This window comes from Mesoplodon densirostris, chromosome 2 (assembly GCF_025265405.1).
Source record: "Mesoplodon densirostris isolate mMesDen1 chromosome 2, mMesDen1 primary haplotype, whole genome shotgun sequence".
Taxonomy (NCBI): Eukaryota; Metazoa; Chordata; class Mammalia; order Artiodactyla; family Ziphiidae; genus Mesoplodon; species Mesoplodon densirostris.
Genome location: NC_082662.1, coordinates 57893597 through 57918806, shown reverse-complemented (window position 1 = coordinate 57918806; position 25210 = coordinate 57893597). Strand labels below are relative to the sequence as shown.

Sequence of the window (25210 nt, the reverse complement as noted above, 5' to 3'; positions counted from 1 at the left end):
CCTGCCCAGCCACCCAGAGCCCCGCCCCTGCCGGTCCGAGCCCGCCCCCGCCACTCAGAACTCACCCCGCCCCGCAGAACCCCGCCCCTACCCCGATCACGCTGATAGGCTTGCCACGCAAACCCGCTCTCTCTCCGTAGCTGCGACTTTGCTCCACTCTCTCTCCTGCTAGGTCCTAAGCATCTGCATAATCCCAGAACTGGCCCCACGCTCCTCTCTTCCTTCCCTGGCTCCGCCGAACCGCTAGACGCTCCCCCACAGCCCACTCGGGACGCGTCCAGCACGGCGCGGAAGGAATCTCTGCGTGAGGGTGGAGAAGATGGAGAGGGGACTCGGAAAATTACAGTCGGTAGAGGAGGAAGGAATACCCTCTTACTCTGGCATTACATTCTCGAACCCTAGTGTGCGTTTGTGTGCCTGTCTGCGTTTACGTAGCTGTGGCTATGGCCGAGGTAGGGATGGGGACAGCAGAGAAGAGGCCCCAAAGATCCTGTTGTTTGTCTGGCCTTCCCTTGCTTAATACCAACTTGAGCACTTTTCGAGCACTAGCGTTTTCTTCGTTACACCCTGGTTTATCTATAGAGACAAAAACCAATAAGCTGTTCTGAGTCTGAGGCTTTCATGAACCTTTAAATAAATAGCTATTATTTTTATCCTTGGGGCCTCAAGGTCCGTAGGTAACCAAGGCCAATTTAGACTTCACAGGGCCATTTCGTACTTTTCTCACAGGAGCGGAGAGTTCTCTTGGTGGATACAATCTGCAAGAGACGTTAAATACCATCTGGTCCAAGCGCTTCATTTTACATTTACGGAAAGAGGATCAGAAGAGATAGGACTTCCCTGCTTCACACAGCTCTTTGGAGAAAGTTGGATTATGGGCCACTTATCTCTTATTCTAGCTGCGAAGCCCTCCACCTTATGGTGCTGCTCCTCTTCTATTGCTTTTTCTTAATTTTCAGCAGGACTGAAAGATAAAGGGGTTCGTGGGAATCCAGGTTCCCCTGACTGTATAAGTACAAATTCTCACCACCACCGCCTTTCAGGATCCCTGCTCGGTTCCCTTCCCTTTTTCAAAACTGTACACTGAGCATATTATTGTCTCAACACAACGTTTAATTACTTGTGAGTTTATTTTTCTAGCTCCTCCCATTTCTCCTCATAGATGGAAAGTACACTTATTAAAAACTGTGTTGCTCTGAGGGTTGCCAGAGGAGAGGGGCGTGTGAAGTGGGGAAAACAGGTGAAGGGGATTAAGAGGTACAAATTTCCAGTTAGAAAATAAGTTGTCATGGGAATGTAGTATACAGCATAGGTAATATAATCAATCACACTGTACTTTGTATAGTGACAGATGGTAGCTAGACTGATGGTGATCATTACTATGTTGTACACCTGAAATTAATACAATATTGTAAATCAATTATACTTCAATTTTAAAAATTAAAAAAAAACTGTCACACACCCATGTATATACCACCAAGACTTAGAAATACAATATTACATATATAGTTGAAGACTCCTGTCATCCTGTCAATTCTATTCCACTCCTATCCTCTAAAGAGGTAACTATTCTTAATTTATTTATAATTCCCATACGTACTTCTTTTATAATATAAATGTATAAAAAATTGTCTTGCACATTATTACATTTTGTATAGATGGCATCACACATGCTTCTATAATTTGTTTTTTCCCTCAACACTGTTTTTGAGATATATTGATAGTCATACAGAAAACTCTAGTTAATTCATTTTAAGTGCTGTGTAACATTCCATTAAATGACTATACCAGAAAACAAACAAACAAAACTGTGGTGCTAATCCCTGGCTCACTGCAGAGCTTGCAGATCCAGAATTACACTGCATTCTTTACTTTGTAGCCTGCAATCTATTCAGGGTCATTGAGAACTTCCCTTTCCCTATGTTGAGTTAAAGCACTCAGGGGAAAGTGCCTACCACCCAAACCCTGGAAGCCTGGGTTTTTGCTCCTGTACTGAACTGCAAAACTGCACTCATGAGGAAGACTCTCCTTAATTGATGATTTTCCATGGGGTCAAATCTCCCATTTCCCCTTCCATTCCCAATCACCCAGCAGGTGTCTAGGTTACCATATGTAAGGGTTTGCCAAAGCCTTCCATGTCAGCCTGAGGTCAGTCCCATGGAAGGGAAATGATTTTGGAGAAAAGTGACATTACTTCAGAGGCACAGCTTGGTTTGAGTACTGCCTTGGGCTTAGCAGTAAGAAACCTGAAGATAGTGAGAAGCAAAAAGGTAAGGAGTTTGTCCCAGGGTAATGTCTGGAATCAGAAAAATGCAGAGACATTGTCTCCAACAACTTTTCTGCCCATACCAGATGTCCCTTCCAGTTTACAAAGCACTTAAAAGAGAAAGCCATCTTGCCAGAGGCTTTAACCATCCTGAGAAAACCTGCTTTCCTCTTGCCAAGTGTTCACTGAAAAACTGTTCTTCTACTTACGCATTCTATGTTTCCTCGACAATAAAAGAGGGGGCTTTATTTTTTTTATTTTTATTTTGTTTGTTTGTTTGTTTGTTTTTGCTGTACGTGGGCCTCTCACTGTTGTGGCCTCTCCCATTGCGGAGCACAGGCTCCGGACGCGCAGGCCCAGCGGCCATGGCTCACGGGCCCAGACGCTCCGTGGCATGTGGGATCTTCCCGGACCGGGGCACGAACCCTTGTCCACTGCATCGGCAGGCGGACTCTCAACCACTGCACCACCAGGGAAGCCCAAGAGGGGCCTTTATTGAGAGGAATTGGTTCAAGATGGGGGAGTAGAAGGATGTACGCTCCCTCCCTCTTGCGAGAGCACCAGAATCACAACTAACTGCTGAACAGTTATTGACAGGAAGACACTGGAACTCACCAAAAAAGATACCCCACATCCAAAGACAAAGAGAAGCCACAATGAGATGGTAGGAGGGAGGGGCACAATCACAATAAAATCAAGTCCCATAACCGCTGGGTGGGTGACCCACAAACTGGAGAACAATTATACCACAGAAGTCCACCCACTGGAGTGAAGGTTCTGAGTCCCACGTCAGGCTTCTTAACCTGGGGGTCTGGCAACGGGAGGAGGAATTCCAAGAGAATCAGACTTTGAAGGCCAGTGGGATTTGATTGCAGGACTTCGACAGAACTGAGAGAAAAAGAGACTCCACTCCTGGAGGGCACACACAAAGTAGTGTGCGCATCAGGACTCAGGGAAGGAGCAGTGATCCCACAGGAGACTGAACCAGACCCATCTGCTAGTGTTGGAGGGTCTCCTGCAGAGGTGGGGCGCTGCTGTGGGCTCACTGCGGGGACAAAGATACTGGCAGCAGAAGTTCTGGGACATACTCCTTGGTTGAGCCCTCCCGGAGTCCGCCAAAAACCCCATCAAAGAGCCGTAGTCTCCAGTGCTGGTTTGCCTCAAGCCAAACAAAAGGGAGAGAACTCAGCCCCACCCATCAGCAGATAAGCTGATTAAAGTTTTACTGAGCTCTGCCTACCAGACCAACACCCAGCTCTACCCACCACCAGTCCTTCCCATCAGGAAGCTTGCAGTAGCCTCTTAGATAGCCTCAGAGGGCAGATAGCAGCAGCAACAACTACAATCCTGCAGCCTATGGAACCAAAACCACATTCACAGAAAGACAGACAAAATGAAAAGGCAGAGGACTATGTACCAGATGAAGGAACAAGATAAAACCCCGGAAAAACAACTAAATGAAGTGAAGTTAGGCAACATTCCAGAAAAAAGAATTCAGAATAACGATAGTGAAGATGATCCAGGACGTGGGAAAAAGAATGGAGGCAAAGATTGAGAAGATGCAAGAAATGTTTAACAACGACCTAGAATAATTAAAGAACAAACACCTAGAAGAATTAAAGAACAAACAGAGATGAACAATACAATAACTGAAATGAAAAATACACTAGAAGGAATCAATAGCAGAATAACTGAGGCAGAAGAATGGATAAGTGACCTGGAAGACAGAATGGTGGAAATCACTGCTGCAGAACAGAATAAAGAAATGAAGATAGCCTAAGAGACCTCTGGGACAATATTAAATGCACCGACATTCACATTATAGGGGTCCCAAAAGGAGAAGAGAGAGAAAAAGGACCCAAGAAAATATTTGAAAAGATTATAGTCAAAAACTTCCCTAACATGGGAAAGGAAATAGCCACCCAATTCCAGGAAGCACAGACAGTGCCAGGCAGGATAAATCCAAGGAGAAACACTCCGAGACACATAGTAATCAAACTGGCAAAAATTAAAGACAAAGAAAAATTATTAAAAGCAACAAGGGAGGGCTTCCTTGGTGGTGCAGTGGTTAAGAATCTGCCTGCCAATGCAGGGGACACGGGTTCGTGACCCAGTCCGGGAAGATCCCACATGCCGCGGAGTGGCTAGGCCCGTGAACCATGGCCACTGAGCCTGCGTGTCCAGAGCCCATGTTCTGCAGTGGGAGAGGCCACAACACTGAGAGGCCTGCGTACTGCCAAAAAAAAAGAATAAAAAAAGGATCATACACCATGACCAAGTGGGATTTAGCCCAGGGATGCAAGGATTCTTCAATATATGCAAATCAACCAACATGATACACCACAGTAACAAATTGAAGAATAAAAACCATATGATCATCTCAATTGATGCAGACAAAGTTTTGACAAAATTCAACACCCATTTGTGATAAAAACTCTCTGGAATGAGGGCATAGAGGGAACCTACCTCAACATAATAAAGGCCACATATGAAAAATCCACAGCAAACATCATTCTCAATGGGGAAGAACTGAAAGCATTTCCTCTAAGATCAGGAACAAGACAAGGATGTCCGTTCTCACCACTGTTATTCAATATAGTTTGGGAAGTCCTAGCCATGGCAATCAGAGAAGAAAAAGAAATAAAAGGAATACAAATTGGAAAATAAGGAGTAAAACTCTCACTGTTTGCAGATGACATGATACTATACATAGAGAATCCTAAAGATGCCACCAGAAAACTACTAGAGCTAATCAGTGAATTTTCTAAAGGTGCAGGATACAAAATCTCTTGCATTCCTATACACTAACAACAAAAGATCAGCAAGAGAAATTAAGAAAACAATCCCATTCACCATTGCAACAAAAAGAATAAAATACCTAGGAATAAACCTACCTAAGGAGGTAAACGACCTGTACTCAGCAAACTATAAGACACTGATGAAAGAAATCAAAGATGACACAAACAGATGGAAAGATATACCGTGTTCTTGGATTGGAAGAATCAATACTGTGAAAATGACTAAACTACCCAAAGCAATCTACAGATTCAATGCAATCCCTATCAAATTACCAATGGCATTTTTTACAGAACTAGAACAAAAAATCTTAAAATCTGTATGGAGACACAAAAGATGCTGAATAGCCAAAGCAATCTTGAGGGAAAAAAACGGAGCTGGGGGAATCAGGCTCCCTGACCTTAGACTATACTACAAAGCTACAGTAATCAAGACAATACGGTACTGGCACAAAAACAGAAATACAGATCAATGGAACAGGACAGAGAGCCCAGACATAAACCCACACACATATGGTCAACTAATCTGTGACAAAGGAGGCAAGGATATACAATGGAGAAAAGACAGTCTCTTCAATAAGCGGTGCTGGGAAAACTGGACAGCTACATGTAAAAGAATGAAATTAGAACGCTCCCTAACACCATACACAAAAATAAAATCAAAATGGATTAAAGACCTAAATGTAAGACCGGACACTATAAAACTCTTAGAGGAAAACATAGGAAGAACACTCTTTGACATAATCACAGCAAGATCTTTTTTGACCCACCTCCTAGAGTAATGGAAATAAAAACATAAATAAAGCAGATGGGACCTAATGAAACTTAAAAGCTTTTGCACAGCAAAGGAAACTATAAACACGATGAGAAGACAACCCTCAGAATGGGAGAAAATATTTGCAAATGAATCAACGGACAAAGGATTAATCTGCAAAATATATAAATAGCTCATGCAGCTCAATATTAAAAAAACAAACAACCCAATCCAAAAATGGGCAGACCTAAATAGACATTTCTCCAAAGAAGACATACAGATGGTGAAGAAGCACATGAAAAGCTGCTCAACATCACTAATTATTAGAGAAATGAAAATCAAAACTACAATGAGGTATCACCTCACACTGCTCAGAATGGCCATCATCAGAAAATTTACAAACAACCAATGCTGGAGAAGGTGCGGAGAAAAGGGAACCCTCTTGCACTGTTGGTGGGAATGTAAATTGATACAGCCACTATGGAGAACAGTATGGAGGTACCTTAAAAAACTAAAAATAGAATTACCATATGACCCAGCAATCCCACTACTGGACAAATACCCTGAGAAAAACATAATTCAAAAAGACACATGCACCCCAGTGTTCATTACGGCACTATTTACAATAGCCAGGTCATGGAAGCAACCTAAATGCCCATCGACAGATGGATGGATAAAGATGTGGCACATATATACAATGGAATATTACTTAGCTATAAAAGGGAACGAAATTGAGTCACTTGTAGAGAAATGGATGGACCTAGAGACTGTCATACAGAGTGAAGTCAGAAACAGGAAAACAAATATCGTATATTAACACATATATGTGGAATCTAGAAAAATGGTACATATGAACTGGTTTTCAAGGCAGAAATAAGAGACACAGATACAGAGAACAAATGTATGGACACAAAGGGGGAAAGCAGGGTGGGGGGGTGGGAAGAATTGGGAGACTGGGATTGATATATATATACATTAATATGTATAAAACAGAAAACTAAAAAGAACCTGCTGTATAAAAATAAATAAAATTCAAAAAATAAACAAAATAAAGGAAACAACTTTCACATACACACACAAAAAAAACCCCAGAAAGTAAGACTTTAGAAGCTGAACCCTATCCCCAACTTGCCATCAGTTGTGTTACTTAGAAGTATATCCGTGTCCTCTGTCACACTGTCCAGGACTACACAGGACTTCTTGGATAAATCTTTATATTCTCTCCTTGCATTCAATTCTCTCACACTATGAACTAGGTTTTATTATCTCCACTTTACAGATGGGAAAACTAAAGCTCAGATAGTAACTAGTTGAGATCAAGCCCTAAACAGTTTAAATATGAAGTCAGACAGTCAGCACTTGAACTGTTCTCCATAGTGGATCTTATGCACTAAGAAGGCAGGAACTGCCATAGTAATTAGAAATAACATCCCTTAATGTTTAACAGGGCAATCAAATTTATTTATTAGTTTGATCTTCCCATACAGTATACACAAAATATTGGTTGAATTCACAAATATTAATAAAGTTCACCGTATATAGTATCATCTTTCCCTATCCTACAGAAAAGACCTAACCTCAACCTCAGCTCTGGGTAAACCTCTCTGTGCTTCCATTTCCTGAGCTAGGATTTACAAAACATGCCTCTCAGAACTTTTTGCAAATTAAATGAGAAAATGAATATATATAACAGCACCTAGGGTAGTGCATTCAAGATAGAGGCAGTGGCATCCTATCTGCACTGGGGTGGCTCTCAAGTCAGTGCTTAAGTTAAATGCAAGTTCGATGCAGCACTATTGTAATCAGTCAGTGTTAATTTTCCTTCCTCAATCTTAACCACCACTTTTTTACACATAGCCACTCCCTTTACAGGACCTACAATGTAAGTCTGCCATTTTATGCAGACAGATCTCTGTCAGCCCAGGGAGATAGAAAAAAGGGCTAAGGCACATTTTACTTCTGGTTGCCTTTTCCCACGCATGTTATCCACTCCCTACCACCTGAGGTTTCAGTGTAATTCCAGCCCCAGTACGGACCTGCAGTGATACTTTGTTTTATCGACTATCGGTAACAATAACAATAGCTACTACTTAGTGAGTACCTACCCACTTGATTAGGGACAGTTTATATACACAATCCCTAATTCCTCCATTGCAGGGTTGCTAGAATTGTCCCTGTTTTACAAGCAATAAAATTAAGATTTAGCGAGTTTAAGCAATTTGCCCAATATAACAGTCCTTAAGTGGAAAAACCAGGATTCAAACCCAGCCTTTTGGTCTCAAACCAACACTGTACCATTATGCTGAAACACCATGGTTTATGTATAGAACAACCAAAACCTGTCTACTTGACCTAAATTCCCCAGTAGGTGTTTCCAGCAGGGAAACTGTCCTGTTGCTGCGATAGCTGGTTCTGGAATTCAACTTGCATGTTTATTCCTTATACAATAAGTGTTTCATCAGCATCATTAGGGTCTAACTTGAACGTTCTTCCAGACAGAGACACAACGCTGATAGTTCAAATGCTTTTGACTTGCAACATCTGCTTCCAAATGAACATGCTGCTTCTCTTCTTAAACACCTAGACGATCTGTTTTCTATGACAAAGTCTCAGACTCCCAGGATCAATCCCTTTGCCTCAGCACACAAATGCATTAATATCCTAGCTAGAACACCAGGATTTCTATGCTGATTCTTTTTGAAACATAGCATTCATGCAGCATGATCAAAAGTGTGTCTTTGTATGGGGGCAAGGGTGGCAACGGTTAAAGTATAAACCGAGAAGTCCTGTCAGATCATCTTTTGGTGCAAATGTATTATATGCTTTTCATATTCTTTCTCCATAACTTTTCTTAAAAGTGAATCAGAAGGTATAATTCAAGCTTGTCATCATATTCCCATGAGTGCAAAAATAACTTACATTTCTACAAATATTTTTGAGCCTTTTAATATACATTACAAATATTTTAGACCAATCACATTTTGTTGGTGTAACATATTTACAAAACAAAAAATATATTACAATAAATATGAACGAAACAGTGAATCTGATCAACAGTGAGCTCTGTCACAACCAGGTATTTAAAAGGAATGAGAAAACCTGTTGGTCTGCATATGTTAAGAGTTTTGAGATGAATAGGGGTCCAGAATTATAATGTATCCGGAAAAGAGATAGGGAACATCCCAAATTTAAGTTAGGTAAGATTTTTTTCTCATTGCTAATTACATAATGTTTAATGATGTTTTAAACTGTGAACATTGATGAATTATCCAAACATGATACAAAGCTAATATAGTTCTATCATTTCAAAATGTATGTGACATTCACATAATATCCTTTTAATTATTATCATTATATACTGTAGTTCACACAATATCTACAAATATGAATGAGAAAAAAGAGTCACAGCAACATGTCTCACATTCCAGTTTTAAATAAGACAAGCACATACTGCATCAAACATTATTTTATAATATGTTAATAAATAACACCTAGTTTTTTATGGTTACTTTGAACAGTTTACAGCTGTATATTTAAAAAGAGAACATTTTATGTGAGTTTCACCTTGTCAGCAAAAGGTAAAATAAATAATGAATCATTATAACAAAAAAAAGAAAGAAAGGAAAGGAAAGGAAGAGAGAAAGAAAGGAAGGAAGGGAGGGAGGGAGGGAGGAAGGATGGAAGAAAGGAGAAAGAAGAGAAAGAACGAGAGAGTTGTATATAGAACATAAAGTATTTTTGACATGCTGCTTTTCTGGTACAGTCTGCCACAAGAAAATGAAAATAGAAACAAAAAAATGATTGTCTTTTAAAAACAAGTTTTGAAAGCTTTCTACCATACTGAGCACGAACCTTTTAAGACTAGAATGGAGATCTTTTTTTGCCATCTGCTTTGCATATATATCCTCTGCACACTGTGTGTGTGCACACCCAAAGAGATCTACTAAAGTCACAGGATAATAACAACTGCTTGCCCCTTAAAATGAGAAACAGCCAAAACACTAAACTGAAATCCAACCAGTCTGAAGTCTGCAAAGGTTTCAGTCTTGCTTTACTTTCACAGATGTCCCTGTGTGACTGTTGTTCCTGTGGACCCCCAGCAACTTTTCAAACAATAAACCCCACTGTAATAATCCAAGGGGTCCAATTTCATCAGGTGGGAAAAGGAACCTGGTTCCTCAAAAAGCCAGTCCTGACAAGCTGTCAGACTCAGTCTGAAGGGAGCTTGGCTCTCTCTCTGCAACTGCTCCTGTCTGGTTACTAGTGGTTAGTGTTGTGTCTATTCTCTTCCCACAGCTACTCACAAACCCGGAGGACAAGGGGGTCCATACTACACATCCTTCCTGATCGACTGTGAATGCACCAAACTGCTTCACAACCTGCTCCCAGCAAAGAGCATTTTCTCTGCTAAGCAAAAGGAAAAGCATTAAGCCTAATGGCAAAATTAGAAGTTTCTTTCCAATCAGGTTGTTGTTATGGTATTAAGACTTTTTCTTCAAGCATCCAGTTTTCTAAAGGGAAAAGAAGGTAGCAGCTCAACTTTCTGACCAGGAATACAGATTTCTACACTCTCAGAGTCCCTATTTTTCTTTAGCCAGCATTTTCATGAAATTTTGGCTTATCCAGGAAGCGTTGGTAGTAATCACTGGATTATAATATAATCACTTCCCACATAATTCAGGTTCTTTTACATCTGTCAGTCCTCTTGACCAAAAGAAGTATACAGTATTATGCTAGAGACCATAGTAAATTTCCACTGAAAAAGATACTTGGTGCTTGTGTTCCTGGAGTCTAGGTAAAGCCATTGCTCAAATTATATCTTTCCAAGAAAATATGAAAACCATTTAAGTCCACCATGTAATCTTATAACTTTTGCTCATCATCCTATCCTCAGACACTGAGATGGGTGCTATGCCTTTGGTGGCCTCTATTTTCCATTCCCCCACAAAACGCTGAGTAGGCTCCCCAAAGGGCAGGCTGGAATGCTGTAAAACTCTGCAAGCTCATCTGACTAAAAGTTCCTCTCCTGCTTTGGACCTTTTATGGTGGGGATCTGAGAAAACAAACATCCACATTCCTTATCAATGAGGAATTAATTTATGAGTAAGGTAACAGTTAAGTACTGGATACACATTGCTGGAGTTTTTTGGTTCACCTGTGAAAACCTCAGAACTGTGACACACATTAAGCATTAGCACAGATCTGCAGCAGAGATGGAAAAGCTCATAAATTAATACAAGGGCTTTTGGCCTTGATTTTCAAATTCAGACCAGGCATCATTGAGCTCCATGAAAATCATCTTTGCATATTGTTCATAAGGTTGCCCAGTAGCCTACAGAAAAACAAAAACAAAAACACACATTAGATACCACAGACCGAAGTTTTATTTCTATTAAATTTTTCACTGCTAGTATGTGGGCTCTAAAGAAATGTTTTTCTATTAGGTAGGTCATTTCTCTTTTTACAGCCCCATCTACATGCCCCTAATTACTATGACCTCCCCAGAAAGCCCTCCCTCTAGGGATTCACATATGGTAGTAGTGATCAGTCACTGAGTAGGTAATAGAGAAGTTACTGGGCAGCACAAAATGTGTCTCCATTTCCAGAATTATCTACCAAATGACAAAGGTTCATGATTGCCTATCTCCAATTGATTAGCTATATTTTGAAAATCCCATTTCCCCATTTCTTTTTTTAAAAAATAAATTTATTTATTTATTTATTTATTTATTTATTTATTTATTTATTTATTTATGGCTGCGTTGGGTCTTTGTCGCTGCACGCGGGCTTTCTCTAGTTGCGGCGAACGGGGGCTACTCTTCCTTGCGGTGCTCAGCCTTCTCATTGTGGTGGCTTCTCTTGTTATGGTTGTGGAGCATGGGCTCTGGTTGCACGGGCTTCAGTAGTTGTGGCTCACGGGCCTAGCTGCTCCATGGCATGTTGGATCTTCCCAGACCAGGGATCGAACCCGTGTCCCCTGCATTGGCAGGTGGATTCTTTACCACTGTGCCACCAGGGAAGTCTCCATTTTCCCATTTCTAAAAAAAGTTCTTGGAGACCCATAACATAGGCATACAGTTTGTGAATTTTTCTGGGCTGTTTCCCTTTCTCTTTGATTCACTGAAACACATTATTTCTTTAATACTAACCAGATTAGTCACAAAAAGTGTGGAGAGATGAAAATCAGATACATCAAATTCAAGTATGTGTTCCCAAGCAGGACTTCAGTCACAGCCTCACATCATAGGACTGGTATCGTCAGTCCATAAGACAGCAAGGGACCCAATTCTGTCAGGGAGGTTTCTGTGTATTATGGTGATCTCAACTGTGCCATCCAGTAGTTGAAGTTTCTGACAGTGTGCAGCACATATATGTGTATGTACTTCAATGAAAACATAAACTGGCATAATCAATATAGTGAAGCGTTTAGTTCCATTTTGAATATTTCGTTAATTCTCACCAAGTTTGCCAACTACGTTCTAAAGCTTTTTCACTTTATAATCCTGGCTAAATATCCTGCTGTATCTCTAAAGGAGAACATATTCCTGTCCAGCTCTTAGCCCACCCATAAGTCAAGACACAGTTTGTATCTGTTCCCTGAAAATTAGTCAGTGGTGAACCTTACATCTAAGGAAAGCCCCCATTCCATTATTTGTTATATATTATTTGATTCCTTTTCTTCTGTTTCATAAAGCATAACTATTTGTTTAAATACCTTTTTTGAGCCCATGGGGTTTATTTTATATAAATTTTCTAAGCAACAAGTTGAAGGTATGATGCTTTGACGCATACTTGTGAACTAACGACAGGAGGACCAGACAAGCTGTGGGGGAGAGCAAGTTGTACTCACTTTATCTGGATGCACCACCAGCACAGCCTTCCTGTACACCTTCTTCACCTGCTCTGGTGTGACCAGGTCTGCCATGCCAACTGGTTTCCACTTAGTCTCCCCAGCCCACAGCATGGTATGCATCGTGGACAGAAGTGCTCTGATATTTCTCTCTTTGCCTTCAATCCATTCCAGAATCTGTAAACACAGGGGCAATTAAGAGATCCAAATGCTTTCGAGTCCAGAGGGTCTCCACTGTGACTCTGGAAACCCCTCCTGCTCCAGCAACGTTGAGTACCTGCATACTCCAACCTTCCCTCTACCCGCTTTTCTTCCTCCACCCCCGACCTCGTCTTTCTGGTTAACTCTTCATCATCCTTCAAGAGCCCGCTCAGGAATTTCATACTGCCCTGCCTCTGAGAGTTTGAATACTTTCCTTCTTCTCTGCACCCCCCGAGTTAATTACTCACACCTAAAGTATAAACTCCATGAGTGCACACGCCATGTCTGTCTGGGTCCCTGCTATCTGCTCCATCTAGTATAGTGACACAGAGACACTAAAAAAAAAATCCCTTGGAAAAAAGAACAAATTTCTCTGGGCTAACTTTTAAACATGCTTCTATCATAATATGTGTGACACTTTATTGTAATCATGTGTTTGTCTTTCCCCATCACTAGGCAGATCTGTGTGAGGAAAGGTAGTGTTTTTTACATATCACTGTAACTGAGAAATCAAATAGTATGCCTGGCATGGAATAGAGCTCAAAAGGGTTTGCTAAATGAATACATTTAGTCATTCATTCAAACTATGAGCATTCATAGTTTGAATCTTCATAGTTCGAACAAATGAGATGACTAAATTGAAGGGTCTGTAACAATGCATCAGCATTTAGCACATAACAGAAGCTCAGTCAAGGTAAATGATGGCTACTCCCCCAAACGATTTAATACCCCATACCAACTAAATAACCAAGCATGGTTTAAAAGACATAAATAACTTTCTTTTATAGAAAACTGTCAGAGTTTACCTAATGAACAAAGGTTCTTGAGATGGGGCACAAGGTTTTTGGAAGGAATATAAAACCTTTTGGATGTTGTATGAAGTGCAAAGCAAATACAAACAAAGGATCCTATATTGTACTCCAAATAGTATCTGCACATCTTCAACAAACGTTCGAATCTGTAGGGAAATTATGGCGAAGAACAGTGGTATCTTTTTTCAAAATGTGTGACATTGACTAGCTGTACCACTCCTGATTTTGGAGTAACAGATTAGACCCTCATCTTCCAGGCTGCTACAGGGTCAGTATGTTTCGTCATGTGGAAATGCAGCCCCTCTGTCTGTGAAGAGCAGTCCACTTGTCTTGATCTTCACAAACTCTTTCACTATCTCACACCGTTCATCAACATAACCACCCTTTTGTTCCCAAATTAACCATCATCCACGATAACATCCTCAGCTATAAAGTAATGTCTCCGTTTTCTCATCTATGAATTAAGGGCATCACTGGTTTGCAAACTTTAAAAGAAAAGAAAATAATAGGGAAACATTCTCTTTCCCCAAATAAAATCTTACCTAGACTTCCAAGAATCAAAAACAGATAAAAGCAGAAATGCTCTGGTTAAAAGTGGGGGGAAGCAGTGGGGAAGCCAAGGACCTCACCTCCCTCAGCCTTCCTCCCTGCCACCTTCCCAAACCTCCAGATCTAACATTACAGGAGTGAGTAATTCCCAGGTACATCAGTATTTCCCTCTCTGTCAGCAAAGGAGAGATCCTGAGGGCTTCAGTTGATCTAGTCTACTATAAAGCTCTCAAAGCAGAAATAGAGAACATAAATAATGCATTCTTCTTACCTCCAAATCATAATGACTTACCTACAGATCGGAATGCCATCTGAACAATAAGATCACCTCCTAAAGAGTGCCGCTGCTTATTTGAAAATGTAAACAAAGAAAATCTATACTACCATACCATGGAATAAAGTGCATTTTATTAAAGAAACGAAACAGCATACACAGTACTCCCCGGAAGTACTTTGCTATTAAAGGACACAGCTGTACTCAAATCACAGCTATAGGAACCAAATGAAATAAAGTGGATGTTAGAAACCTAACACGGCACCTTCTATAGGTTAGTCCCACACTGACAGCTCCACACACATAATCGTCACCCTGGGTCAGAGGCTCACTTACCTTTAATTTCTCAGGATCCATATCCTTAGCCATTTCCTCCTTTCTCATCTCAGCTATTGTTCGAGGGCCCTTTTTGTCTTTGTGAGCATTAAAACCTTGACCAGAGAGTAGGTCTTCAAAGTCAGCTGCTTTTTGTTTCCCTTCTGCAACATAATATTTTTTAAATGATTATGGTTTTTATTCTGAAACATAATATCATATCGTTATGTCACAACACTTGGTCTTCCAGGTGCTTTCACATGCACTAAGCCCCTTAATCCTCTCAATTACCCTGTCATGTCCATTTTACAGATGAGGAAAGTAAAGTCTGAAGAACTTAAGAGATCGTTAAGAATCATATACTATGTCCATGGCAAAGCTTGGACTTGGGGCGGGATTGCTAGATTAAGTCTAATTCCATAATTCCATATCCACTGTTCCATCTTTTTATAGATGAGGATATTCATGATTCTACCACCTGCTCCCTCCCCCACGCCCCCCAGGCCCCAGTCACACAACTAGTTAGTATCAGTGATGGGACCAAGACCTGGGTTTTGGTACTTGAAATCCATGCACGCCACTGCTTTCCTGCCCGCACTCAGCTGACACTTTTAGTCCATCACAGTGCTCTTTTTTCCTAAGTCTGGTTTTAGCCTCACAACCTTTATCAGTCTGTTTGGAAAAGCAGCCTAGCATAGCAGCAAAGAGCAAAGACCCTGGAGACAAACTCTCCAGGTTTGAATTCCAGCTCTGCCCTTATTAGTGATGTGACCTTGGGGCAAGTTCCTTGCCATCTGCATGCCTCAATTTCCTCATCTGTCAACCAGGCATGGTGTGCTTAGAACAGTGCCTGGCTATTTAAATGTTTGTTGTTAAAACAAAACAGAACCAAAACACAGGAGTACACGCAGTCCATGCCCTTCAACCAAAGCCGGTGTTGGAATTAAAACCCACTTGCCAGCTCTATACTGTAAGGCATTCTGAACGTACGCTGTCATACGCACACACTAAAATGTGAGTGCTCTGAGACTAGGGATTCTGTCTGTCTTGTTTGCTGCGTATCCCCAATGTTTTCTACACTGAAGACGCTCCATAAATATTTGCTGATTGAAGACATTCACCCCACATCTACTCAAAATAAAAACGGAGGGGAAGCCAGGTGACTCTATGGAATTATCCAGGAATACCCACTGCTAACTAAAGAACAAACATGACGTTGTATTCCCAATAAGAGAGTCCCTGTCATGTCGGTGTTGTGAGAAGTCACCTGTGTCACATCCAATAGAGTGTGGCGGTGAAGAGCAGGGGCTCTAGAGCCACACTGTCCTGGTGCAGATCTTGGCTCTGTCACTTACGAGCTGTATGGACTTAGGAAATTATTGACTTCTGTCTACAACATGGGGTTGGTTTGGGAAGATTATATTAAATAGTATGCGAAAACTGCATAGAATAGCACCTGACATATAATAAGCACTCAATAAATGTCAGCTACAGCTACCAGAAAAAGTAGAAGAATTTCATTCTCCATGTTCCATAGGAAGGCCTGTTTCCTTACCATGTCCCTAAACGTTTCAGTCTTAGGTATAATCAAATCAACTGAAATGTAAAATATATCATAACAGGCCTTTTAGCAAACTCAAGTTTAACCGTCCCTGCTATCCAAAATATATTATTTTTCACTCGCTATCAAGAATCCCATTTGAAAAAGGAAGACTCCCATCCAGAGTATCCTCCAGCCTTAGCTGTTGGACCATTTTGTGTTCTTGTAACTTTCTTCTCAGAAGAGAGGAAAAAACCATCACAGGAAACCCAGTGATCTCAGGAACATCCCCCAACCGGAGGATAATCATACCAAACGTCCAAGATACGTCCACTCCTCTAAATGGGGTCCAAGAGCAAGTGTGAACACAGCGCTTGAAAGGTTCCCAACCTTCCTCTTCTACCCTCTCTTCCAAAGGAATGACAGCTTCAAGATGCAACCACGCCTCCACACACATCCATTCAATACCCATTCAGTGCCTACTACATGCCAGGCACTCTGCTAGGTGCTAGTGACAATGAGGCATTGGTCTCAGTGTGGAGAGAGACAGACAGGTGAGCCAGCACTCACAAAGCGATCTGTGTCAGGAGCCTGGTAAAACCTGGAGCTCCAGGCACCACCCTGGTGTAGGGATCGTGCTCTGTCTCTACAATTCAAAGATTGCGTCAGAAACTACCGGAATTGCTTTCTATCTCCTTCTTCAGACATACATACATTTGGGTACCCTACAGCCAGGCTCCATACCGTCATCCTTACCCAAGTTAGCTGCTCCTTTCCCACGTTCGTTCTGGCCCCCAGGCACGGAGGAGAAGCTCACGTTGTAGTTGGGTCGGTTCTGGGGAGAGGAGTGGGGCATGCTGGACTGTGGCTTAGACTGTGTCTGCTGCCAGCTGTAGCCACTCCCCTGCTGCCACCCTCCACCCATAGGCTGGGGAGATGCTTTCTGTGGCGAGCTAAGAGGTGGAAATCCTCCACCCAATCCAGTTGGTGTGGACGGTTTGCTGGCAAATGAAGAACCACCTACAGAACAAATTAAAAAACCAACAAAAAAAGGAGAGAGTGAGAAAGAAGGTAATGCTATTTTGAGTAGCCTCTAACTCCTGTGTCTCAAGTTGCTGTTTACAGTGACTTCAGTGGAACTTCCCTTGACTGGTGGCACAATTAGCCTTCCTAATAGTTAAATAAATTGCAGTCATATATTTCCTTTAATCCCCACAATAACATGTTTAGGTATGTATTAATAGCCCCATTTTTTCTTTGGATGAGCAAACTATAGCTCAGAGTAGTTAAGTGACTTTCTCAAAGTCACACAGCCAGAAAGTGGCAGAACTGGGACTTCAGTCCAAGTCTTTAACTCCAAGCCAGAAGAGCCCTGGCTCTTCCACTATGCCAACCCAGCCCTCCTTCCCACCCTCTCAGCAGATTCTACTTCTTCACTGGAGTAAAAACTATCAAACAACCAGAACAGGGAATAAAACAAAATACATTCACTCATGAAGGTGCTACTTAAACTTCAATAAGCAGGATTATTCATGGTCTGTTATAAATACAAGCATGGTTAGCGCCCATGAGTAAACCAAGAGGTTTCGAAATTTCATAAATAGGTTTCAATTTCACACTACTTGCATTTCAGTGCAGGAGAGTAAACACAGCTAACACTCTGACAGCCTTGAATAGGGCAAAGAATCTTATTCAAGCTTTAAGAAATATTACTTTGTGCTGGGAATTTAAGTAGAATCCTGATTCTATAACTCCTAACTTTTAAGTACTCACTGCATATATGCTGGGCTTTTTCTCAAATACGAAGACCAGTTGTAGCTCATGTTTAAAGAGGTAAAATGAGAAGCTGAAACATGGTGATCTACAGGGACCCTTTCAGGCACCAATTCCAAAACAACAGTGATAATAAAGTAACATTTATATAGCTCTTCAGAAATTATAAAACATGTTTCTAAATATTACTGCCTTCAATCTACACAACACCCTTCAGAAGTAGGTAGTATTACTAGCCCCACTTTATTTATTTATTTTTCTTTCTTTGTCAAAATCACCATTTAAAAACTTTTTTAAAATTTTTATACAATTTTTAAAGGTTACTTTCCATTTAGTTATTACAAAATATTGGCTCTATTCCCTGTGTTGTACAATACATCCTTGAGCCTGTCTTACACCCAGTAGTTTGTACCTCCCACTTCCCCACCCCTATATTGCCCTTCCCCCACTCCCCAGCACTGGCAATGCCTAGTTTATTCTCTATATCTGTGAATCTGCTTCTTTTCTGTCATATTCACTAGTTCGTTGTATTTTTTGGGTTCCACATATAAGTGATATCATACAGTATTTGTCTTTCTCTGTCTGACTTATTTCGCTTAGCATAATGCCCTCCGAGTCCATCCATGTTGCTACAAATGGCAAAATTTTGTTCTTTTTTATGGCTGAGTAGTATTCCATGATATATATATGCCACATCTTCTTTATCCATTCATCTGTTGATGGACACTTGGTTGCTCCCATATCTTGGCAATTGTAAATAATGCTGCTATGAACATTGGGGTGCATGTATCTTTTCAAATTAGTGTTTTTGTTTTTCTCAGATATATACCCAGGAGTGGAATTGCTGGGTCATATGGTAGTTCCATTTTCAGTTTTTTGAGAAATGTCCATACTGTTTTCCATAGTCTGGCCCCACTTTAAAGATGAGGGAAGCAAGGCTCAGGGAGGTATACTGATATGCTCATGATCACACAGCTAGTTAATGGAGCTGGGACTTGACTATGGGTTTCCTATCTCCACAGGTTATGTTCATTTCCTGCAGCCATAATCCCTAATCCCTCCCTAAATCTCTGAGTCTTTCACTACAACTCATCCCTTACTTACTGTGTCTTCTTTATATAGATACTGTTCCTCTGCTCTGATCTGGGCTCCTCTTTCCTTTCCCACTAGGAATGTTGTGTTATGACCATCGGACCCAGAGTCAATCTGACTTTGAGTCTCTGCTCTGTTGCTCACTTGTGCATTCATTCTTGCATGCACTTATTCATTCATTCATTCATAGAGTTATTCATCAGTATCTGTTGAGCATTACTAAGTACCAGATACTGTGCACTGGGAATATAGCTGAAAACATCTACAGAGAATCCTTGCTCTTCTGCAGTTCAGTGAAAAACTTATCCCCTTGACCTCAATTTTGTCACCTGTGAAATCAGAACTATGTCTACGTCACAGGTATATCATGAAGGCACAATGGTTATGTGAAAGTTCTTCACAATCCCTGAGTTAAGCGAATAAGAGACGTTATTTTAAAATAATGCAATTTCATATGCCCAGCATGCACCAGGACACCATAAGGGCTCAATAAATACTTGGTAATAGGAAAAAGTAATGACAGGGTTATATTCTGCAGGTTGGCATTGCTGTCAGTGTCTAACTCAGAACATGAAGCCCCTCTTTGTGAGCCCCTGGGCCCTTCTGCCAACAGTGCATCAACATATACCTTAGGCTGGGTTTGCATTCTGCACTGGGAGTACATTTTATATTTTAAGGATGCTTACTATCTTCTTTCTGAATATATATACATTTATTATTTAAAAATTCAATAACATAGAAAGACCTGAAGAACTTAAAAAATACTTCCATATTCCCATCACAATGTCATTTATAAAACACTATAGAGGGCTTCCCTGGTGGCGCAGTGGTTGAGAGTCCGCCTGCCGATGCAGGGGACACGGGTTCGTGCCCCGGTTTGGGAAGATCCCACATGCCGCGGAGCGGCTGGGTCCGTGCGCCATGGCCGCTGAGCCTGCGCGTCCGGAGCCTGTGCTCCGCAACGGGAGAGGCCACAGCAGTGAGAAGCCCGCGTACCACAAAAAAAAAAACAAAAAAACAAAAAAAAACCACTATAGAGCATCTTCTCCATGCCAGGCTGCAGACACAGTGGTGAAAAGGCACATGCTGACTCTGATCTCAAGCTGTTCATCAACATTGCAGGACTTTCTGATGTCTACCCTTCCAGAATATTTTCTACCCATGTTTAGCAATTCTAATTTTCAACGCCACTGAAGTGGAGAACTGACAGAAATACAAAGCAGTAGCTAAACCCAGAGGCCACTGCAATCCTCATTAAAAGCAAAAGCAGTGGTCGTCAAACTTGGCTGTGCACTAGACTCACTTGGGGAGCTTTAAAAACTGTTTATAACCAAGCCACAGCCAAACCAATTAAATCAGAATATCTATGGGAAGAAGTACAGTGTTTGTATCAGAACTGTTCAATGTGAAAATACCTAAAGGAGAAGGATACTACCTTTTTAAAAAAAATTGAAGCTATATAATTTGGAAGTTTAATTTTTACTCTAAAGCAATTACCTAGGAGTCAAAAATTCTAATGTGTAGCACTTGCTCATATACCTGTTCACTGTGTAGCTTCAGGAAAGTCACTTACCTTTCCTAAGTTATGTGAGTTGAAAAATAGGGTAATTTACGAAACTAGTTTCCCCAGCAGTTTTTAAGAATTACTGCATTTTAAAAACAATAAAGAACTCTTGAACTCCTCCTAGTAGGTATACTGTTGCAGTGATATGGATGCAGCTATTCTGAAACTATTTTTGTTGTCTATTAATGTTGAGATCCAAGGAAACGGAAGATACACATATGGAATAGGGGAAGGTAAGGAAGAACCCTGTGGTAGTGGATGGAATTATATACTGATATATGCATTTATATCCACTCATCACCTATCTCCATCTCCTGAAAGGCAGAGCAATGACACCCACCCCCATACCAAAAAACATACTTAGAACACAGATTCTGGTTTCTAAATACCACTCCCCACAAAAAGGAATGAGGATTCTTGGAAATGCCTGATTCCAGGACTGGGGTGTAAAAAGTTCAAGACAAGCCTAGAACATCTTGTTCTGCCATAAAGAAAGAAAGTTCTCAAAGATGATGGAATCAAGTGAAAAAGATATAGAAGCCAGAACAAAGGAGCTTTCGCAAACTAAATGTGGGACAATGTGAACATTAAATAATGACAATAATAGATGATAACCAACTGAATCCAAAACGAATCCACTAGTCTGTTATGATGTGAGAGAGGGAGGGAATCAGAAAGGAAGGGGGGAGGGGATGGAGAGAGAGGAGATTCTGCCTTAGAGTGAAATGCTAACTAATATATATAGAAAGAAGGACAGAATCAGACAATCACAATTCTGCAGATATCATGGTAATGCCTGCTTTAGGCAAGGATCACTAATGAATGCTGAAACTACTGGGTAAAAGTCAGATGGAGAACAGGATATTCTCAAATAGAACAGTCTCAAATTATCTCCCCAGATTACTCATTAATTACTACAGGGAAAAATGGTAACTTCATGGTGAAGAAACCTGGCAGACATCACCTTAACCAAGTGATCAAAGTTAACAAATCGAGACGTTCTCAACTGGCCTGTACCCTTCAAGTATTGATGTCATGAAAGGCTGAGGAATGATTCCAGGTTAAAGGTGTCTAAAAGGACATGACAACTAGATGCAAGACACGATGCTGGAGTTTTTAAAAGAACTTCCTATAAAGGTCACCTCGTCAGAGAGGCCTTCCCTAACCACTTGATATCTAAAATAACACCCCAGCCCATCCCCAACTCGCCATCACTTTCTACCTTACTTTTTTCACAGCACTCTGCACGGGGGTTATAGTGCAAACTCCAGACCTAGACTTCATGGTGTAGAAACCTTGTGATTTGGGCAAGTTACTTAAACTTTTGTGTCCAGGTTTCTTCATCTGAAAATGAGGACTATAACAGTTCCTACTTCAAAAGATTATTGGGAAGATTAAATGAAATGATACATGTAAAGCACTTAAAATAGAGCCTGGCACATAGTAAAACCTCCAAATAAACAATAATTGTTTTTATTACTTGACATTATATTATATATTTATTCATTTAGTATTTGTTTCCCCTTCTAGAATATAAGCCTTACGAAGGCAGGAATTTTGTTTTGGTTTTGTTAGTTTGGTTGGTTGGTTTTTACTAAAAGAGTGTTAGCACGTAGAAGGCACTTAGTAAGTAGTTGTGGGATGAATAAATGGGTAAAAAATGAACAGTGAATAAGATTTTATTTGAAGTAGAACTTTGCCTGTTATATATGATGTTATTATTCTAAAATGTGAAGTTTATTTTAAGATATAAAAAAGAGAAATAATTTTGAGAGTTTTTAAAAGGAAAAAAGGTCTAAAGGGTATAAAAGAAAAGGTCAAGATTCTGACATAACTACTGGCAAAAAATAAAAAGGTAGTCACGTTCTCATTCTCTGCAGACAATTTGGCTCTAAATGCCTCAGGAGGGCTTTCAGAGAAACTAAACTATCAACGTGTCTCATTTAATCCTTAGTGTGAGGGCTGCCTCACCTTTATTTAACAACTCTGTACTGCCCAGAGAAGGAAGGAAAAGGAGGAAGAAAAGGTTTCAGAACACACTAGTCCAATGAACTACTCCTTGAAGAAAGGTTCCTTGGTGAAATAGTTTGAGAACCCTGCACACTGTATTCTCCTAGTGGGAAGCATCACCATGAGCACTGATTCTCAGAAGTTTTTGCAGTAACCCAAGTCCACCGAACCCAGTGTTTCCAAACTTCCTTCCTCATGAAACATTTATTTTATAATAATAATTAACATACGATGAAAAACAGTTTGGATATACTATAAAGAGAGTCTATTTTCTGTATGGAATTTTAGAAACTGACCCGAGAGCACTGTCGCCAATGGAGAGAAGAGGGGTACAGTATGAGGATCTCACTAGCAACTTCACAGTAAGGCCTATGCACAGCTGGCCCTACATGGCACAAATCTATCTGACCTGCCTCATGTCTCAGTATTTTTCTACACATTCATTACTTTTGCTGCAGCCAAACTCTATTGTCAGATGCTCCTGGAAGTTCTAACTTTATTTATGCTACTACTTCAAAATTAGTCATTAGAGAAACAGATTAATAGGGGTTAGTTCCAACCCAATATCTGAAGCCTGTTTCCTTTTCTTAAAAGTCAATCTCGGGTTTTAGAGTATAGCTTAAAAATACACATGATTTTAGATCTTAGGTAACAATACCACCTTATTTTAACACCAAAGATTTAGATTTAAGGCTTGGTAGCCATAAGTAAATGTTATTTATGTCTTAACCTGCTACATTTATACCTAATGTCCCAAGGTCGGCAAAAGGATCCAGAGTCTGGGGTTTGTTTTGATGGGTGGGAGTACCATGCAACGAGCCTGTTGGGCTGGTGGCAGCTGACTTGCTTCCCATTCCAAAACCTCCTGAAAAAAATAATAAGGTCATTGAAAATGAGTCAGTTGTCCAAGGCTGAATTCTGAAATTCAGAAATCCAGAGCTACTGCTCACCTTGCCTCTAAAGGCAAATTAGGACAGGGTTTGCAAATGTGTTAGGAGTCGTTAGACTTATTTCCCTGACTTAAGTGAGTAGCAGCGGCCTGGAGCAGAAACCGGGAAGAGAGAAAGCATACGTCATTCCCTGGCCATCCCTGCAAACTATTATGTCTAGCGTTTATCTCACATGTCAGCTGACTTCATTCTTTCCTATGGGATTTGGAGTCAGGCCTGAATTCTGGTTCTGCCACTTCCTAGCTGAGTGACCTTTGGCATGTTGCTTAACTTCAATATTTTCTCATTGGTTAGATAAAGAAACAGCAACTGCTTTATAAGGTTCTGTGATAAACATATAGTGTGTGTGTGTGTGTGTGTGTGTGTGTGTGTGTGTGTGTGTGTATGTGTAACTTGCACAGCATCAGGAACACAATCACACAAGATGGCTCTCAAGAAATACAATACTAGCCATCAGAAAGAGAATTTATTTATTACAGACAAATCCAGCCCGAAAACAAGTCCTTTGTGAAGAAAGAAAACCATTCAGATTATGCAACACCTACTCTATGTCAGAAAATCTCACATAAGTTATTTCACTTAACTGTGTGGAACAAGAATTAGGAACCCCATTTTACAGATAGAAAACTGAAGTTAAGACTTGTAAAAAATCCAAGAGCTTCTAAATGGTTGAGTTAGATATAAACCAAGATTTGTCTAACTCAATTTATTGTCAAGGCATTTAGCAAATGAGACTTAGACAAGTTAAATACCATATAACATGCAGCACAACCATGCCATCAAGGGCAATGTGAAAAGCTCCGCCAGGCTGTGAGCCTTTAGGAACTTTCATAGGTGGCCTTAACACTCTGTAAGTACTCACTTCATCTTGGGTAAAGGATTATGCTTCAGCAACCGGTAAAATGTGCACAAACTTAATCTGCTGACCATTACCTGGTTTAGTATGCCAGTCCCAACCTCCTGAAACCTCTGGCTGAATGTTCACAGCAGGTGTACTAGAAGCTGCAAATGAGGAGAAGAAAAAGAATCAGGACAACATAGCTCAGAATCCACTTTTCTGAATTCACACAGAAAAATGCTCTCCCTCTCATGAGGCCTCATGACCTGTCCAGGTCCCACGTGATTCAACTCCCCCTCTGAGCTCTCCCCACATTCTGCAACATTGTTATTTTGTGCCTTCATCTATGGTTACTTACATGAGCACCGGGAGAAGCCATAAACTGTCTCTGTTCCTTCTTTGGCTCACTTTTATTTTACCTCATAACTACACTTTGAATTAAAACCGTGCATATGTCTGTCTCCAATAAACTGTGAGTTTCTTGAAGGCAGAAAATTATCTTATTCATCTTTGTGTGTCCCATCTCTACACTTAACACAAAGTCAGCTGGCAATTAAAAATAGTGAAATGGGGCCTCCCTGGTGGCGCAGTGGTTAAGAGTCCGCCTGCCGATGCAGGGGATATGGG

At 40.7% G+C, this 25210-nt stretch overlaps 1 protein-coding gene across 1 annotated transcript in view; it reads right to left on the bottom strand.

Moving 5' to 3' along the window:
• Positions 1-11024: 11024 nt before the first annotated feature.
• DNAJC6 (DnaJ heat shock protein family (Hsp40) member C6) overlaps positions 11025-25210 on the bottom strand; it is a 94505-nt gene continuing 80319 nt past the window's right edge. Inside the window, exons 14-19 of the mRNA XM_060084356.1 lie at positions 24679-24747; positions 23541-23660; positions 17113-17376; positions 14838-14980; positions 12666-12842; positions 11025-11147 (exon numbers count right to left, since the gene is read on the bottom strand). Coding sequence (XP_059940339.1) covers positions 11046-11147; positions 12666-12842; positions 14838-14980; positions 17113-17376; positions 23541-23660; positions 24679-24747 — 875 coding nt within the window. The 3' untranslated portion in view covers positions 11025-11045. The remainder of the gene's footprint in view (positions 11148-12665; positions 12843-14837; positions 14981-17112; positions 17377-23540; positions 23661-24678; positions 24748-25210) is intronic.